At 40.4% G+C, this 19,640-nt stretch overlaps 3 protein-coding genes across 4 annotated transcripts in view; 2 read left to right on the top strand and 1 right to left on the bottom strand.

The window, feature by feature from the left end:
* Positions 1-3,492, top strand: part of psmc6 (proteasome 26S subunit, ATPase 6) — a 29,371-nt gene extending 25,879 nt beyond the window's left edge. Inside the window, exons 11-14 of the mRNA XM_068708600.1 lie at positions 1,719-1,839; positions 1,926-2,006; positions 3,009-3,080; positions 3,162-3,492. Of these exons, the coding sequence (XP_068564701.1) occupies positions 1,719-1,839; positions 1,926-2,006; positions 3,009-3,080; positions 3,162-3,280 (393 nt within the window). The 3' untranslated portion in view covers positions 3,281-3,492. The remainder of the gene's footprint in view (positions 1-1,718; positions 1,840-1,925; positions 2,007-3,008; positions 3,081-3,161) is intronic.
* cgrrf1 (cell growth regulator with ring finger domain 1) lies at positions 3,319-15,136 on the bottom strand. Of its 2 annotated transcripts, XM_068708601.1 has the most exons (6): positions 14,965-15,136; positions 14,240-14,376; positions 9,324-9,498; positions 8,510-8,657; positions 8,159-8,266; positions 3,319-6,186 (listed from the first exon to the last, which is right to left on the bottom strand). In XM_068708601.1, exons 1-6 carry the CDS (start codon positions 15,066-15,068, stop codon positions 5,893-5,895), a joined length of 966 nt encoding a protein of 321 aa, XP_068564702.1. In that variant the 5' UTR covers positions 15,069-15,136; the 3' UTR covers positions 3,319-5,892. The 2 variants fall into 2 exon arrangements, with proteins under 2 accessions (XP_068564702.1, XP_068564704.1); XM_068708603.1 differs by lacking the exons at positions 14,240-14,376; positions 14,965-15,136 and adding an exon at positions 11,016-11,106.
* Positions 15,137-15,668: 532 nt separating this feature from the next.
* ddhd1b (DDHD domain containing 1b) overlaps positions 15,669-19,640 on the top strand; it is a 59,193-nt gene continuing 55,221 nt past the window's right edge. The window contains exons 1-5 of the mRNA XM_068708599.1: positions 15,669-16,676; positions 17,508-17,684; positions 18,087-18,215; positions 19,281-19,428; positions 19,516-19,625. Coding sequence (XP_068564700.1) covers positions 15,935-16,676; positions 17,508-17,684; positions 18,087-18,215; positions 19,281-19,428; positions 19,516-19,625 — 1,306 coding nt within the window. The 5' untranslated portion in view covers positions 15,669-15,934. The remainder of the gene's footprint in view (positions 16,677-17,507; positions 17,685-18,086; positions 18,216-19,280; positions 19,429-19,515; positions 19,626-19,640) is intronic.

Below are 19,640 nucleotides of genomic sequence, written 5' to 3'. Positions count from 1 at the left end.
AAAAAATTGTAAATATCCTTTTACTTTGTTATAGTAATTCATGTTTTTTTCTTCATAAAAACACACAATTTAAATGCCAAGTCATAATTCCCTTTCTAATATCTATTTGTTGTTGTGAAAACATCTCCTTCAAACAACTTGATTTATTCAATTTTCTCACTAACACTACATTTTACAGATTACATGTGAACACATCATGATAACGTTATAATTTACCGTCGCCCGATACTCATTTTCACTGAACAAAGCCTGAACGCATCATAATGTAACTGAAGTGAACCTTCGTTCTCCATGTGTAAATTTAAACACGGATTAGTTGTTGACAGTGTAACATTATTGAAGATAAGCAAATAGAAAACTATAAATGCTGATGTCCTGATGGCATATTTTACTGAATATTGGTGGATAACGATCGTCAGTGAAACTTAATTTCACACTGATGAACCGTTAAGCCCTAAGCCTTTTTGTAGGCCTCTCCTCGATTTTTGCAACCCATAGTAAAGAGTGATTTTTGTCTAAATATAAGGTGTATTTTAATAGTTTTTATACTGTAGAAAGCTGACCCTTGTGAAATTTGTTCTGATTTGTAAATATCAGTATATATGTTACTGGTTAAGAGAACATTAAGATGGAACACAGCACAAATTTAAATTCTTTATCTCCGATTATAAATTAATCCAATTTTGATAAGATATTTTTTTTTAATGTTGTAGTTGAAAGCTTTAAACCTCTCCAGATCATAGCCCAATGGGTTGAGAGTCTCTCTGCACAATGTTTTCTTTGATAAAGTGAAGCATTCAAGAGCTAGAGAGATTAGAGTGTAGAGATTTCAGCCGAGGTCAACCAAAATGTAATTTGGTTCCAGCTGTTCCATTGTAATTTTATATAGTATATAATTATATATTTCACTTCTTTTATGACTAATAGTGTTCAATCTATCATATGCGAGTTATGGCTACAAATACGTGATTTTGTGATAAATCTTTTATTTGCGTACACTATTTGTGTAGAATGGTGTTTGGAGTGTGTACGAATGTCTCAGATTGTTTGTTTTACCCAGATTTTGAATTTTTTGAATACATGCAAATGGACATTTTTGGACGGTAAATGCTACAGCGGACCCGAATTCGGGTCCGTCGGGCTTAACAGCTTAAAGTTAAACCGTAATTATTCTACGGTTCACATGCATGCTGAACCGTGAGGGGGGGATCCGTACGGATGGACAGTGGTCCGTTACACCACTAGCAGGAGGTGTACTGCATGACTCCATGTGGATACTGAGACAGTACATGGTGCAGCCTTAAGCCGTACATGTGAGAAAAGAATGCCGTTGGTTGCTAATCAACAGGAAAAGGATGCAGGCCTAAAAAAATCATATCCATTAGTTTTGTTTTTACTGAAGTATGGGTATTAGTTCTGCCTGAACTTGAATCCTGAATGTGTTTCATATGAAGGCGTCATATAGAGCAGCAAACAGACGAACCACAGTACTGTCATACAGTTAACAATAAGCACATTCACAATCACACAGATGATGCAGTACAGCACAGTCCGTCTGCAGTGGGACAGCTCTGGTCATCTGAGTGAATGAACTTCACTTTACTAGCAATGTATTCAAAACATTAACTTGTTTTAATTGTCATAAGTGCAACCATTAAAGTCAGCACAGTGAATAGAGGATAAAACACAGGGGTGTATCTGTGTGTCTGTCCTGTCAGCTGCTGAACCAGATGGACGGCTTTGACACGCTGCACAGAGTCAAGATGATCATGGCCACCAACAGACCTGATACTCTGGACCCGGCCCTGCTGCGTCCCGGCAGACTGGATCGTAAAATCCGTAAGATCTCTGTTCCTGTTGCTCATCGGTGTGTTGGCTATCTGACGGCACACGCAGCCAAGCTAACGTCCTTTTCTCCTCTTCAGACATTGAACTGCCAAATGAACAGGCTCGTCTGGACATCCTCAAAATCCACTCCAGTCCCATCACCAAGCATGGAGAAATAGGTGAGTGAGCAGAACGGCTACCCGAAGGAGTCCTCCTCGTACCGGACACATCGGGCTTCCTTTGTCAGTTGTTCTCTCCTACTTCAACATTAGGAGGTCACATTTGTTGGATCCGTTTCAGAGTTTTGCAGTTGCTTGTAATTTCCTCATCTAGGACTCTATAGTGGTGTTGCACTTAACTCCCAAGCGGAGCATAGTGACACTTCGAGCTTGTGAATGAGTGTGAAGCAACACCGGTCTACTTGATGGCAGTAATGGTCCTCTAAGCTGTTTTGGCAGCCACCAATCAACACTAAATAAGCAGAAAAATCTGAGTTTCATCGGCTTCAAATCCTAAATGTTGATATATTGATGTAGTTTTAGTTTTCTTTGAGACTAACTCTGCCTTTTCACTCCAAAAAACACCTGAACTTTCTGGTAACCTCCACTGACGTGATCTCCTTCATGTTCTCGACTCACGGCCGTTTAAAAACAAACAACCATCTTAATAACATTGGCATATTGATTATTATTAATGCAAAACGAGATGGATGTGGCACCGTCAGCACAGTTTGATGACGTCGTCTACCAAGTGACAGAAGGACATCGGACTCATTTTCAATCCTTTTTCTCAAGTGAATGAAATGCAGTTATTGCTTTCATTTAATTTGTCCTGGTCCTCTCAACATTGTTCTTCCCCAAATCTGATGTTACATGGGTTGTAGTTTCAGATCTCACTTAAGTAAGGTATACAAACCAACTGTTGTGTACTACCATGGTCAGTCTTTGAAATACTTTGGGTTAGGGTTGATATTGTCTTTGACATCCCACAAACATTTAACAGAACAATACGGTTTCTCTTCTGTTCATATTTGAGCACACATGGATGACGTGATCTGGCTGACCCCATACACTTTGAGACCTTTTCTGTCTTGAGAGACACTTTAATGTTGTGATAAGACATTATGAGCAGTGTGAACAATATTTGATACATTTCTTGTGATGTTCTTTGATTCGTTTCAGATTATGAAGCCATTGTGAAGCTGTCAGATGGTTTCAACGGAGCCGATCTGAGAAACGTGTGCACAGAAGCAGGTTGGACATCAATCGTTAAGTTTCCTCATTAGTTTCATTGCCTCAATCCATGTTATTCACGTGTTTGTTTGTTTGTTGCAGGTTTGTTTGCCATCCGCGCTGACCGAGAGTACGTCACACAGGAGGACTTCATGAAAGCGGTGCGGAAGGTGGCGGATTCAAAGAAGCTTGAGTCCAAGCTGGACTACAAGCCTGTATAAATCTGTGTCATAGCCCTGTTCCTATATTTTTCATTGCATTTTCATGGATTTGCTGTGTTCCTTGTCCTCACCAGTTGCCAACAAAGTGACTTTTACTCAGTAACCCGTTTCCACTGGTTAGCGTGACCTGCCTCATAGAGGCTGATCATTCTGCCATCCCACAGAACACCTGATAAAGTAACTTGTACTGAAAATACACTGTTATATGGAAAGTTGTGTTTTTTCAATTTATCACCATTCTTTTCTCTCAACTTTAAAGTAAGTGTGATTGACATTCAGCATCTCACTGACTGCATTATCCAAAACTCATTAAAGGGACAGTTCAGCCCAATATCAAACACATTTGTCCTCTTACCTGTAGTGCTGCTTTTCAGTCTAGTTAGTTGTGGTGTGAGTTGCCAAGTGTTGAGATATCGGCCGCAGATATGTGCATTCTCTCTAATGTAATGGGACCAGATGGTACTCAGCTTGTGGAGCTCTAAGAACCGAAAAACTACATTTAAAATAACTTCAGCAACGTCGTTCCAGAAATCATGGCTCAAGATTATCCACAGACCTTGTTGTGAGCAGTATGTATGTGTATATATTATACATGCACACATTTTAATTATTTTGCAGTTAAACAATAGGCCTACAGAGAATGCAGAGGGTGGTGCAGATAATCTCCAAATAACCATGTTAGAATGTCAGAGCCCAACACTCCGTGAGTAGCAGACCGCTACGGCTCCTTGTCATGGCCTTTAAGATTCTTCTTCAGGATGTTTGATTGGGATTGCAGATGTCTGTACAGGCTGCATGTGTTGACAGAACAAAGTGATGACTTACGAGTACTGGAGCTAAAAATGTAAAGTCAGCCTGTGTAGTGGAGCTCTCTTGACTTTATATAGACACAGTTGGTAAGAGTTGGTTAGCTCTGTTATGTGCTGATAGTGGTGAAAGGCATCAGTCTTGTTGGTGTTGTTTGATGGCTGACATGTACAGTCACACTCACCCGAGGGATACAAGCGCCGGTCTGACTTGTCCCCCCATTGCTTTTACAGCTACATTGTTACCGTGGATACTGTAACCTTGTATCGAATATGCAATATAAAACACAAATTTGTACACCGTACAAATATCAAATAAAGGTCAAATTACTGACCAAATCAATTCTATATTACAATGGTTTTTGATTGGAGTAATTTAAAGATGAACTGTAATGTTCGCAAGAGGCAAATGTTACATCGAAGCGGTGGCACCATGGGGTCATGAAGATCAAATGGGTCATACATATCCTGACCAGTCTGACCATTTAACAAAAGCTTTGAAATACACAACTAAAACATATTCATGATCCTTCAAGACACTGTCAAAGAAATCTTTGAACTTGAAATATTCCTTACAGTTCATAAGTCTCATTCATTTACAGTCCGATTAAAGCTTAGAAACGATTGGCTGTGGTCCACAAATACTGCACTGGAACTGGTTAGATAAATAATTTGTACACTTTTTTTCCTACATCCTTTGCAATCATAAAAACAACTTTTCAATTTCACAGAGGTTTAAGTGAGTTCAAATAATGCAGCTTTCAGTTTTTGGTCCCATCAAAGCAGATACATCTGTGGCTGGAGTTGATCTGTGAACATGATCTAGTTTATAATACACCTATCACCCAAAGCCATCAGTCATCACTTAAATTTCATGTTTCACAAGCCTTCACAGTTCAGCTGAGTTTCTGAGAATGTACTGTACCCATAGAAACACCCATTAAACATCAGCAGTGGCCAGTGCTGAGCTGGGATGACTTTTTGGAGACGGTTTCTCTGCAGTTGACTTCTACATTCCACTTCTACAAAGAACTCTGGTTCATTATGTTACATAAGTTTTACATCAGATATATTCACAATCTGCTGTGTTCATGAAAGCAGTCACATTCAGGCTGAAAACAAATGATAGATGCTTATAGTATTTTAAATTAAACTAATAATGAAAGGTCAACAGCAGAGATGTGGGGAAAAAGCAAGATCACTACCTCTCTATCCCCAATCCACACACTACCAACTGTAAGTATTCAGTATGCACACTAAAAACACACTGAGTGCTGTGACATCCAACATTGTCCTATAACAAAGGCAACAAATGTAGCATACATTGTTTGAAAGCTCCAGAAATGTCTTGTTAGAGAAAAAACAACAACTTCTGGGAATTATCTACTGTAAGTCACTGTTCAACACCGCATTCATTGGATCATTAAGTATAAAGTACTGTATTCAGTTCCAAGGAACTTCTTGGATTTCACAGCATTTTTGCATAATATAATTTAAAAAAATGTACACGCTTCACTTATAGGATTTTTTTTGCTTTAATACTACAAAATAGTCTTTTGTGATTATAGTAATACTATACTACAATATACTATAGTAACTTAATGGAACATTTAGTTTGAGATGTACAGTCCATGAGCACCATTGTCGCTGTTCTGTTGCTGAGACAAATCAGTGCCGTGGCAATATTTAGACTGGTCCTGAACTGTAACCCAGTTTGCTGTGAAAGAGTTGCAGGAATCACTTTGCAATGATGCCCATCTTGCTGCATATGTTCTTTTAAATAACATTGAGCGGTTCAGTATGGACTTATTGTTCTGCAGTTGGTCCCTGTGTCAGGGTGAAGGACTCCTGGACAAAGGCCCTGCACATGGGGCAGTGCTGGAAGTGTGACACACAGCTGTCACACACACAGGCGTGTCTGCAGGGCAGCAGCACCTTGTTCACGGCTGCGTTCTGACAGACCACACAGTCTCTGCCCCGCCACGCCTCCTCTGCCACCGGACTCGGCTCCACTCTACAGGCCTCGTTGGGTTCACTGGGTTGGGTACTCTGCTCTGAGTCAGGAGGCTCAGCTACACTGTCAGCTGACATGAAGAGAGGCTGCGAAGACATGAGGCATAAAGGTGGTGTTAGCTGTTCACGGGGACTACTGCTAAAACAATCACGGTAATGTCATGGTGATGTATGACTTCAAGGTTATCTCAGGTCAGGCCTGGAGAAGACATTTCTAACAGAAACCCTGGTTTACAAACTAGAAGGGTGGAGTTTAAATGATGTGGCTGCTTATCAAACAGAGAGTCTAATCAAAAGAGACTGTACAGTTGTATTATGGGAAATGTAGGACCCAGTGTTTTTGAGCGTGGCGCATCACATTGGTCATGTTGTCAGTTCTCACCATGACGTGTTTGTTTTTTGTTTTTTTAGCAGAGTTCAGCACAGCCATCGCAACCTTCCTGAGGTCCGTGGTCAGCTGCAGGGAGAGAGCCCCGGCCTTAGTGGCCATGGGGAAGACAGCAGCGAGAAGTTGTTTGTTTTGCAGCCACCTGAGCGGCACACTGGTACGAGCGGTCAGTGAGGGGAGCTTAGTTTGGTCCCGATGAGATGGGTGTGAAAAAACCTTTATGAATCTTCATGGGCATGGGATAAACCCAATAGCAACAGTACTTAGAGGTGGAAGCTTATACAAAATCAAACTTTGATACATTGTGCTGCCTGTTTATAATGTCCGACATGCATTATCATTGAACGATGGGCATGAAAGTGGGACTTTTATTTAAAGGGGACATATCATGCTTCTTTTCAGTTTACTGATCGAGGCAGCCCACAACAAAGTGAGTCGTCTTATTTCAGTGTGTGGGTTGCTAGCCTCCAAGTACCAAGATGGATGTGCACAAGCACTGAAAAGAGGAGTTTTTTCAAAATATGTCCCCTTTTATTTTTTTTTGTTCACTCACTGTATGTAAAGTGTTTTGCTCGATAATCATATATTCAAACCTAGGGTTAAGCCTAACCCTGAAAATATAAAGAATTGTCTGTTCTTGTCCTATTTGGTGGCTGATCCAAACAACACCAAAACAGGACAGGAACAGACTACAACAGACAATCAGGACTGCAGAGAACATCATTGGTGGCAGTTTGCCCTTCATTCCAGGACCGATACTCCTCCAGAGTCAGGAAACTTCACTGCAGACCACCATGAACCCCTCTGGGAAGCTACAGAACACTGAAGATCAACCCTCTAACATCAACATATCCACTGCTTCCATACAGTTTTGATTACGTTGTAATTTCAGTATATACATCGTTTCATGGACATAATCATCCAGTCCATGTAAATCCATTCACCATTTATTTCTTTGAACTTGAATTTGATTTCTTATTTCATTGTTGGTCATTTGTGCTTTTCATATATATTTATTTAATTTGTTTTTTCACTACTTGTCTACATAACAGTCCTGTCTATTATTTTCCTTTGTCTGTCCAGCTGTGTTGTCTTGTCCCTAGCTGTCATTTCTATTTCTGTGAAAGTACTTTGGAAGAGATGCAAAACAAATAATATAATAGAGTCAAATTCCTTGTATGTGCACACATGCTTGGCCAATAAAGGTGATTCTGAATAATTTATAAGCCATTATTAAGAATAACTTATGGGATGCCAGGTTGTGGAAAATTGTCCTCGAGCATCACACTAGTGTTGTTTTAGCTCTTGAATTCATCAGGTTTGACCCTTTCTAAAAAGTCCATCCTTATTAACCACGTAATAACATTTACAACTGAAAACCTTGCATGACCCTTTATGGTGTACCAACATGTAGAAAACTCAACATAAGATACCTTCCTGAACAGCTCAGTAAGTAAATGGATTCAATAGTACTTTGTTAGCTGTTGAATTCATGCTGGATCACACAACTACGATCATAAAATCTGGTCTACAAATGTTCCCAGTCCCGTTGTTTGGTCAGTGTTCTCTGAACACTGTTTTTGGAAGTCGTAGTGTGGTTACCTTGATAAATAACTTGGAGCACCTGACTGTTAGTCCGGAACAATCTGCTTGAACCAAAATGTGACATACCTTTAACTCGAACATGTTCCCTTGTGAGGTGAGAAGGTACTGAAAGAGAACCCGTGCAGAAAGACTGTATTTGTCGTCAGGAACATGAATAACTGTCAAACTGGCCACCTGAAAGAGGAAGGACAGCATAATGAGTGTCTTTAAGTTTGGATTATGGAATTACTTGAAGTCTCTCCTTTTCTTTTCTCACTAGAGAGCTTGGCCTGGTCAGAGTAGTTGTGACACTTGTGTGATGGGAACTCTCTACTTTGTGCTAAGCTGAGAAGCTCTGTAGTGAAAATACAGTCTGGCCATCTGAGTCGAACAGTAAATAACCACTTCTCAAAATGTCTGAATGTGCAATGGACTCACGATGTTGTTAGTTTCTCTAGCTTCTGGCTCTGCCAGCGTCAGCACAGCCACAAGAGGGTAGCGTTCCCTTGGCAACGGCCCAAAGTCTGCGATGCCCTGGTCAGCAGGAATCTGTGTGCGGCGCTCCTCTCTGTCCTCACTACCGATGCTGGGGGCGAGGTCAAAGAGCCGTACACAGAGGGTAAAGCCAAAGACACATCTCCATCATCATAATAAAATCATAACATTGGCTGCTTTCATTGAGTTCTGTACAGTAGTACTGTGTCAACAGTATGAAGGGAACATCCACCCCAAAGCACTTCTAGCACTAATAACTAACAGAAATTACAGACTTTGATTTTCTTGGTGCATTTTGCTATTGTCTGTATTTATTTATTTATCCCCACAGAAAAATGGCCAAATATAAATGTGACATTGTCTCAGAACATTTCCATTTACAGTGAGGACACATCTGTGGTTTAGAGGGAGGAGCAGGTCCTCCTTTAACAATAAGGTTTGAGGTTTCATCACCAGCTCCTCCTGTCCATGATGTCAAAGTGTCCATGAGCGAGACACTGAACCCCAAGATACTCTGCGGCTGCTTTATAGCAGCTGCTCCTGATGCTTAGGGTGGGTTACATGCAATAATACATACATAAGAATGAATCACATTTACTGAATGCTTTTCTGTAAACTCAAAAATACTTTATAAGAAAAACAGAAAACAAGAATAAAAGATCCAAAAAAATCTAAGATTAAATATACTAAAAGCAAGTCAGAGCAAGTGAGTTCAATCATATTAGTGAAATAACCTTGTTACACATGTAAAGGATACTGGAAGCTGTGGCAGTGGTGGTAGCGGAGCTGCAGGGCCTCCTGCAGACATCGGGGGGTGCTGAGCGGGTGGTGCTGGTGGGCCTTCAGTGCGGCTTGCAAGGCGCTGACCTCACAGCCCCAGAAACAGCTCAGGACACAGGGCTCCAGACAGCAGGGCCTCAGGGACACACCGTCTGCAAGAAGCGTCCTCTACGGTTATGATGGCCTGGGCCAAAACACACAAGGCTACCACTCCATGCTCATACTGGATATAAAGTAGCTGGAACATTCATAACCTGCATATTTATAGTTGTACACATGCTTTGTTGGTAAAATTAATATTATCACATGAAAGCTTCCAACTCCACAACAGACACAGAACAGGAAGGATATCTACATAAACAGGAAACCATTTCCTCCGCTGTACTTCCTGTAGCGTGACATTATACAGATTCAGGTGGAGACATCCACAGTCTTTCCCTATAGCACTCTGGAACAGGAGCTGTTGTCATTCTCATGTTATCCTTCACTGTATTTGCTGGCCGGAGGAAGCCTCTAACATCCCCACATACTAAAACTCCTCATGAGCCCTCCTGGAAGCGATTTTGGTTTTTACAGAAAGACATTTGATTTAATGATAGGGGCCCCAGGAATTGTCATATGTGGTGGAGATTGGAATATCCGTCTTAACCCAAAACTAGATTCATCAAAAAATGTCACCACTACATCGTTGCATAGAAAAAATAATGTTCTAATGGCAGAACTGGGCATATTAGATCTATGGAGAGATTTTTACCCATCAGGCCGTGATTATACATTTTACTCATGCCCCCATGATACCTACCCAAGGATAGACTATTTATTTGAGCTAAAGAGAGATCGCCATTGACAAGTGGTCCCTCACTTTTGCGAGGTTTCATTGTGCAAACTCCCCCACTTGAAAAGGACAGCCAATTTCAGGAAGACTTTACAGGATTCCACTCATTGATCACACTTTTGCTCTCTTTTTCTTCTTTCTTTTATTTTAGAAGTTTGATGCAGTGATCAAGTAACCAGGTGAAAAACCTTTAAATACAAACAAAACACCACTTAAGAAAATGAAAAGCAAGATAACCACATGCAGTTAACAGACTACAATACTTAAATTACTTAAATTAAATACCCAAAAATTAACCTTGTAAATACATAGCAAATAATCCATTTCCAATATTGTGAGTAAATTAATTAAATAAAGTAAATACATTTTTAGCTGAATTTGATCATGATTTCATCATTTTAACAGTACAATAAATCAGCAGCTTTTTAAAAGGATAAATCTTCCAAATGCTTCACTTTTTAAAATTGTACTTAGCTCACATGGTTCTTCAGTTTTAATTGCACTTACATCACATGATTTTAAATAGATCACATTTCTAATTATTTAAATACCATGACAGCATTTTAACTATATTTACCCAACATGCTTTTAACCATCAGTATTTGCAGTTCTTAATCAGTTCATCTAAGTCAATGGCTACAAACAATGGGCTACAACAGTTACAAATGCATGATAGCTCACCGGCTGCTTCTTCCTTGTTCAAAACAAGCTTTGATTTGCACAAAACACTGTTTCAGTCACTTCTGTTGCTTACTCCCAGACTCTCAGTGCTGCTCTGCTGTGATTCTGTGAGTGTGTGACTGCAAAGCCAGTTAATTAGCTGATCAATCTCACCTGGTGCACTCAACCTGGTGCTCTCAGGCTGGAAGGGGCATGGCCCACAGTTCAACTCAACAGCCATAGAATGCATCGCTGTGATATTGGAAGTATTGATTTATCTGATCATGCACCTCTGTCCTGCATGGAGAGACGCAGCATAAAAGAGAACAAAAGATAAATTTGCTGACAAAAATGAAGAAAGTCAGGAACAAAATAAATCTATTATACTCACAGGAAATTGAAAAAAAATGATATATACAAAACAGAAATATTATGAGTCGGGCTCAAAATCAACAAAACTTCTGGCGAGAAAACTGCAAAAACAACGAGCAGATAACACAATATACAAAATAAGGGATACGGTTTCTAAAACTATACATTATAAGCAAGATGAACTACAAATGCCTTTAAAAAGTACTACAAATCTCTATATACACAACCACAACTAGAGGGCGAGCAACAAATTAACAAATTCCTCAATTCCCTCAACCTCCATATTTTATCAGAAGAACAAAATCAGATATTAACAGCAGCGGTAACGGAGACAGAACTAAACGGCGCCATCTCCAGGCTTAAGGCGAATAAGTCACCCGGTCCGGATGGCCTACCCTCAGAGTGGTACAAGGCATTTCGATTTGAGCTATTACCAAGGCCTGCAATATAACTTTAAAAGATGCCAAAATACCTCCATCTTGGAACAAGGCTGTGGATACAAAGAAGGAAAAGATAAAGTGGAATGTGGATCTTATAGACCAATCTCGGTGTTGAATGTTGACTACAAATTATACATTACATTACATTACACAGCCCTCCTTGCCAAAAGACTGGAAAAGATCCTTCCTCAACTTTTACACAATGACCAGGCTTTATCTCACACAGACAAACTTACGATAACATCAGGCGATCGCTGCACATACTGAACCACATCCAACAGAATAATCTTGAAGCCTACCTAGTCAGTCTGGATGCTGAGAAGGCTTTTAATTCAGTGAGCTGGCCTTTCTTTTATAAAGTCCTTGAAAGATTTGGCATGCACAATAATTGTGTTAAAGGCATTCGTACACTATATGCAAAACCATCAGCCTGGATAAAAATAAATGGGTATCTCTCAGAGACCATTACCATTAAGAGTGCAGAACAAGACATGCCCAATTTCTCCACTGCTTTTTGCACTTTATATAGAGCCTCTTGCGCAATGGATAAGACAGACAGAAAGTATCAAAGGCATTTGCATAAATGGATCAGATCCCAGGGTGGCCCTGTATGCCGCTGATATCTTGATCTATTTAAGTATCCCCTCTAACTCCTTTTTTTAATTAATGAACCTACTAAAAACATTTGGTAGATATGCAGGATATAAACTAAATCTGCAAAAAACACAAATGTTGACTTTTAATTGTACACCTCCTAAAAACATTAGAGAGAAATGTAACCTTAACTGGGACCAGAACTCTTTGAAATACCTAGGAATACACCTACCTACCAAGAGATATCTCAACATTGGCAGAGATAAATTACACCCCCCTCTTAAGAAAAATTAAAGATGACATACATTGATGGAACTCTATTTCTTTCCTCGGATTAAGCCATAGAATCGACTCTATAAAAATTAACATTCTCCCACGATATCTGTTCCTATTTCAAGCACTTCCTGTAGAAATTCCCCCAAAACAATTTTCTGAATTGGATAAAATCATTTCAAGATTTATTTGGCAAGGGAAAAAACCAAGGATTAAATTTAAAACTCTTCAACTCCCAAAAGAGGAAGGAGGAATGGCTCTACCCAATTTTAAGGACTACTTCTATGCTGTCCAGATTAAACCCTTAATTAACATGTGTACCCCAAGTTATTGTGCCAGCTGGAAAGATATTGAACTCTCTATTATGAATGATCCCCCAATTCATGCAGTATTGGCCCACAAAAACTTGGGAAAACTTATAGACAATTTACAAAATCCATGGATCAAATTCCATCTAAAAATCTGGAACATGACGAGAGAAGAATATAAACTAGATCATAAACTACAAATACTTCAATGGTGTGCCTATGATCCGGGGTTCAAACCAAATGAAATGGATCATAGATTTAAATCCTGGATCCCAAAAGGTATAACAACATTCTATTCTCTGACAGAAAAGGGACAACTAAAGGACTTTGAACATCTGAGGAAAGAATATTCTCTTGAAAAATCTGATTTTTATAGATACCTCCAAATACGCAACCATTTTGAACACAACATTAGAAATACAACAGACCTTGATGACCCAGTACTGAGAATATTTCTCAGTGCCTACCAAAATGATTCAAATAAGGGTATTATCTCTAGATCCTACAAAGGCCTTATGACAAAAAAATCCCACACTGCAGTATGTGTAGTGTGGGAAAAATGGGAAAGAGAAGGTAACCTCTCAATATCAAACGAGGACTGGTTAGATGTTTATAAATTCCAATGGAAATGCACCAATTCTCACATGTGGTGGGAATTTGCGTGGAAGTGTGTTATTCGTTTCTTTATTACACCAAAGCAGAAGGCACGCTTCGCTGGAGGCGATGCCACATGTTGGAGACGGTGTGGGGCTCGGGAAGCAAATCACTGGCATGTATTTTGGGAGTGTCCAGTGATAAAACATTTCTGGGCAGAGTTTCATAAAACATTAAAAAGCATACTTAACACTGACCTGCCCCTGCAATTTTCTACATTATTCTTAGGAAAATTTAATTTCCAAACAGGGCGTCCAGTTTGGCATTTTAATAACCGCTTGTAAAAAAGTGCTCACAAGGCGCTGGCTGCTTCCTGAGCCCCCCACGATACAAGAGTGGATAGACATAGTAAACAACATCTATGTTATGGAAAGGATCACTTTTTCCCTTCGCCTTCAGATAAACGTGTTTATTCAACTCTGGGACAAGTGGGTGAGATGCGTAAAACCCTTACGAACATATTTTGTGGAATAATGAATGAATGACCCTATAACGTTGATTTAGCTTAGCAAGCCCCATCGACCTCTATCCCACTCTCTCTCACTCTCTCCATGTCTGTTTTTATTTGTTTATGTGTACACTCTCCCAAATTGTACAAAGTTACCCAATTTTGAAAAACTGGACGCCATATATGCTGGCGCGAATGTATACTATGTAATCTAAGCTACTGTCCAAAAATAAAAAATTACAAAAAAAAACCCTCCTCATGAGGCCATCTCTTCATCTAGTGTTCTTTACTGAGGATGACTGTTCTCACCAGCTACAGATGCCAGCCCAGAACCCATCTCCAGGATGAAGGGGTTGGTCATCTGAACCATTTGCTTCTCCGGGGTTGGCAGGAGAGACTCTGTCTCATCAGAGCTGCGAAGGATCACTGGGACATCGAAGCCAAACCTGCAGGACAAGAGACAGAGTGGACTAAGTCATTATGTCCTACATGGCTCTCTTAATCTCCTAACAAAGAATACGAATAAAAAAACGAGTTTTCAAATCAAGCTTACACTCTGTCCAACAATAGATCCCAGAGCAAGACATATCTATAACTACTCTTTACATGATTGTGGATATTCATGGATTCACAAATATTTTTGTGTTCCTCTGACCTCATATCTGTCACCCAGACTTTTACACAAGGCATATCTAACTACCATGCCTGCCTGTATTCGTTTTTACAGACAGTTTGAAACCGTGTGCGTGTGTCTAATAACGTTACTTTCATGTATTTGACCGAAACGATGGGGAGAATTTACAGACACTACAGAAGTGACAGCTGTCTTCATTACATTGTGTATTATTATGTCATGCTTATATAAGAGGTAATTATGTAGTCCACGTAACAATACAACAATATACAACAGTTGCCTAAATCGATCAAATCCGAGGGAAACGTGAGGGGTTAATATGTAAAAATACATAACGTTATAATAAATAAGTAAACTGTCAGAGGCTAAGCTAACGTTAATTTTGATAAATATCACTTACCAGCCCAGCACCATGGCGGCGGTCACAACGAAACACAGAAAAACCACACTAATGTAAAACAATGGGGAGTACTCATACAAGGTCACAAGAAAAACCGCTGCCATGTTATATGATTTATAAACCAAACGATCACAAAAACCGGAGGTAAACACTTCCCATGACTGCGAGGACAGGAACGCCTCAGAGAGAACTACGGTGGCCTAGAGGGTAACATTATGGAGCATACACAACAACTAGGTTATTTTAATCATTTTACGTTTACATTTTAACAGTAAGGTAAATTCCTAGCCACTTAAAAAGTGCATGTTCATTTTCAATATTGTATTGCTTATTTTTAGATGCAATTTTAGATTATCTTGTTTAAACTAATCAGTCAAGACAGCGAAAGCTAGAACACATTTATTTAACATATGGTGAATGTAACTTCAAACTAAAAGCTCAAGCTATGTTTGGATATTACGCAATGATAAAATAGTAAAGAAAACGATTTATATTATTGTAGTTGTAAAAAGCTGTATTTCAATGTATATGCTTGTTTAATGTATATGTATTGATATTATAAAATCAGTTTATTCTTCCTCGTGCATCGTGTTTATTTTGAATGTTTCAACAGGAAATTAGTAGTTTGTTAACATTAACTTGACATTATGGAGCAACTGAGATTGCCATCCTAGCTATTACCGTTGACTATTCCAGCAGTTGTGTTCACGGTAAAACGTGAATGTACAGGCAGGAACGTAGGAGGTCGATTAAATGTGATATGTCGTTTAAACAGCCGGGATAAATATGTTTGAACCTATAGCTATAATGTTAAGAGATAGTGTCGGGATCAGAACAGTTGGGCATACAGATGTTACCAGCTGGGGAGAAAGACACTGTTAACCTGGTAGTCTAACGGTAGGGACATCATTGTGGATTTTGTATTACTCTATTTTCATGTATTAGGAGTCTAATCATTTGCGGCCAAATCATGAGCAGTATGAATGATAAACCGACTATCCGACAACAGAGCTCGGAAAATAACTCTGTCAGCAGTAGTGAATGGGATATGGCAAATGATGTGTTTGTGTCCGGCTACGACGACACTCCGGTGGGAGACAGTGATGTCGCTGGGGACAGGGACCTAGAGCAGCCCGGCTTGGACAGACACCTGCCGCTGTTGTCCCAGGATGGCATGATGCTAGGCTTGGCTGGGGAGGAATATTCGGGTTCAACATATCTGGAAATTGAACCAAACTACACCGAAAGTGACGGGAATGTCACAACCAAGAAGCGCATACGGTCCAATAGCTCCAGGCACCGCGGTGAGGTCGTCACGGAGCTGGGACCAGAGGAGGTCCGGTGGTTTTACAAAGAGGACAAGCGGACGTGGAAGCCATTTGTCGGACACGACTCTTTAAAAATCGAGGTCGTCTATAGGAGATTCAGTGAACAGAACCCTGACAAGGTCAAACGCCCCGTTGATCCCGCCGAGGCCGAGGGGAAGGAGGCAGTCAAGTCCGATGAGATCCATCCGGAGAGCGGAGCGGTGGACAGTGGAAGTGTCCGGGCGGAGTCGACGGTGCCGCGCGGCGGAGGGCAAGGGCTCTCGGTGTCAGAGGAGATGAGGGACTCCGACGACATGAGCATCAGCGTGGAGGCAGTGTGTGTCCGAGGGGGGCTCTATGAAGTGGATATCAGGGAGAAGGAATGCTACCCTGTTTACTGGAACCGTGAGCATGTCAATGATTTATGTCCATAATGATAATGCTGTTAAAATATACTGCTACTATTAACTACTGCTATACTACTAGTATCACCAGCCTAAAGTTACCACTGCTACTGTCTAACGTGCTACTCCCTCGCCTTTGGCTGATAAGTAACGTTAGCATTATTACTACCACAGAGCACTACCGGTGTTCTACTACCACATCACTATCACATACTACTACCAGCATACTACTAGCATGACTATTAGCTCCACTGTTTCAACGCTTTCTGCCACAAGTGCAACCCCTAATCTTTAGTGCTAAAGTTACACATTAGTCGATTCATCAGTTACTTGATTAGCTGTCACGTGTTTCAAAAGCACTGTTACATTTATAAAGGGTCTCTTTGGGCTCTGCTAACTCTCATTAGAGACTGAAAAAGATAATCAGTTCACAAAGATATAAAACAGAGAATCTGCAGCTAGAGATATAACTATAAAATAAATATAAATGACCTAATAATAGTAATAATAATAATACTTTAATTTATTTTATATAGCGCTTTTCTAAGTACCCAAAGACGCATTACATAGGGCAGAGACAAACAGAACAAAACAAAACAAAACATTATGGTAAAAAAACTAAAACAAAACCTAAACAACAATTTGTTATTTGTATAATTATTTGGAAATGTGGAAATATACACACGTACAAACACACGCACAAAGAACCTCTCACTGTTTTTCTGTTTTCAATTATTTTTATTGCCAAACTAACTTAGATTGGCTGTTAGGGAAGTAAAGCAAGCACAGGCTACACAGCCTTTCAAATAGTGTGTGAACTGATGTCCCTCAGAACAGGACCGTATTCCGGTGATGAGGGGTCAGTGGTTCATTGATGGAACCTGGCTTCCCCTTGAGGAGGACGAGAGTGACCACATCGAGATGGAGCACCTCGCCCGTTTCCGGGGGCAACAGATGAGGGACACCTATGAGATGGAGGTGGTGACCACCACAGTGGACAGCAAGGATGGTAAGGAATGTTAGAGAGAGTGTGGAAGAAAGTAGACCTAGAAAGACACGATAGACAAAGATAGGTGTGTGTGTGTGGAGATGAGTGTGAGCGTATAGCGGCTGCAGGTGTTGTGAAAGGGGTAACTGTGTGTGTGTGTGTGTGTGTGTGTGTGTGTGTGTGGTGGTTGACTCTGCCATTCAGAACGGTGCCACAAGGTAATGTTACTTTAGCTGACTTCAGCTGAACCAATAGGAAGCTCACCCGAAGGAAGGGAAGGCACTGAGTATGTGTACAGTGTGTATGGTGTTCAATGCAATGGCGTTTCACACACATTCCATACACCATCATGGGGAATGGGGAATTAATTATGCTGGATGAAGTGTGTCACTTGCTGTTAATCACTGTGTGCCTGTCTTCCAGCCATCCACAGTCTGAAGCTGAGCAGGAGTCATGTGGACTGGCACAGTGTGGACGAGGTGTACCTGTACAGTGACGCCACCACCTCCAAGATCGCACGTACTGTCACTCAGAAACTGGGATTCTCTAAAGGTATATGGAAAATGTCACAAGACATTCTCAAGATCTGATGGAATATTTTGTTGAGCCATTGACTTCTATGAGCAACTCTCTGAAGAATTTGACCTGGTCTCATTTCTATAACAACTGGAATGAAACACAGTCAAAGGTCACCAATGAACTTAAACTATGATGCAGACGTGGAAATATTGTATGGTCAGGTGAACAATCTCATAGAATTTGACACCAGCTTTTCTGCTATGTTTGTTTCATGTGTCTGTGCTTGTGTTTGTTTGTGTGCTCAGAGAGAGCAGAAGAGATGTTCGCTGCAACGTGATAATAAATGACACCAAAACATTAAAACATACTATTAAAAAGGACCAGTAACGTCAGGGCTTACCAATTCTACGATCTTTAATAATTAGCACCGGGCCCCTTTATTTTGGGTTTTGATAGCCATCCCTCCTTTTAGATAACATAAAACACACGAAAGGTGCTCTCTAGAGCCAGTGTTCAGTTTGTCTGTTCTGGGCTGCTGTAGAACGCAACATGGTGGACTCCATGGAAGAGGACCTGGTCGAGATATAAACGCAACAATTCTTAGTTTCAGGTGATTATACACTGATTAAAACAGTTATGAATATTACATTTACTTTCTGTCAATTAATCCCCCAAAATGTTACACACTGTTCCTTTAAAGCGTGACTTCTATTTGTAGGTTACAGAACAGATTTAGATATCGATTTTTATTAAAACCTCAGGGAACTTTACATTCATGGTGCGCTCTCAAAACTATTATACACAAAACTACTAAAGGTGCACTTCTGTGCACTTTGACCTACATTAATGGCCTATCTCAAGATCACGTGGTTTTCTTGGTGATAGAGGCAAAGTCAAAGTGTCCTTATGTGAGACATTGAGCCCCAAAATGCATTTGGGTGCTTCACAGCAGCCCACTGATCTGAATGATTAGGATGGATTAAATGCAGAGGTTGAATTTCATCTATGTATCTATGTATGTCACGAAATGACTAAACACTGGCACACTGCTGTGAAACACATCAATTCAGGTAATAATGAACCCTCTCATCTCCTCAGCCTCCAGCAGCGGGACGCGTCTCCATCGGGGTTATGTAGAAGAGGCAGCACCTGAGGACACCCCACCTGAAACCACGCACATCGTCTTTGTGGTGCATGGTATTGGACAGAAGATGGACCAGGGCCGCATCATCAGGAACACCAGCATGTGAGATATCAAGAGGTTGCCGGTGGGAGCACAGATAATTGAGAAAAGAATCAGAATAATTCTTGAAGTAATTGTTTTGACTTGTAGGATGAGAGACGCTGCCAGAAAGATGGAGGAGAAGCACTTCTCTGATCGCACCACAGAGCATGTAGAGTTCCTTCCTGTGGAGTGGAGGTCAAAACTGGCTCTGGATGGAGGTATACTGCACCTCA

The sequence above is a fragment of the Cebidichthys violaceus genome, unplaced genomic scaffold (assembly GCF_023349555.1).
Source record: "Cebidichthys violaceus isolate CVI_PGR_0920_01 unplaced genomic scaffold, fCebVio1.0.p SCAF_14, whole genome shotgun sequence".
Lineage (NCBI taxonomy): Eukaryota > Metazoa > Chordata > Actinopteri > Perciformes > Stichaeidae > Cebidichthys > Cebidichthys violaceus.
This window is presented reverse-complemented; position numbering and strand designations above follow the sequence as displayed.

What these genes read in the sequence shown, in the direction of transcription:
- cgrrf1 (XM_068708601.1), bottom strand. Translation starts at nt 15,068, where the DNA reads ATGGCAGCGGTTTTTCTTGTGACCTTGTATGAGTACTCCCCATTGTTT. An exon ending in TGGGCTGGCATCTGTAGCTG is followed by an intron (nt 9,499 to 14,239) that starts GTGAGAACAGTC and finishes CGCTTCTTGCAG; the next exon opens with ACGGTGTGTCCCTGAGGCCC. An exon ending in CTAGAGAAACTAACAACATC is followed by an intron (nt 8,267 to 8,509) that starts GTGAGTCCATTG and finishes TTCCTCTTTCAG; the next exon opens with GTGGCCAGTTTGACAGTTAT.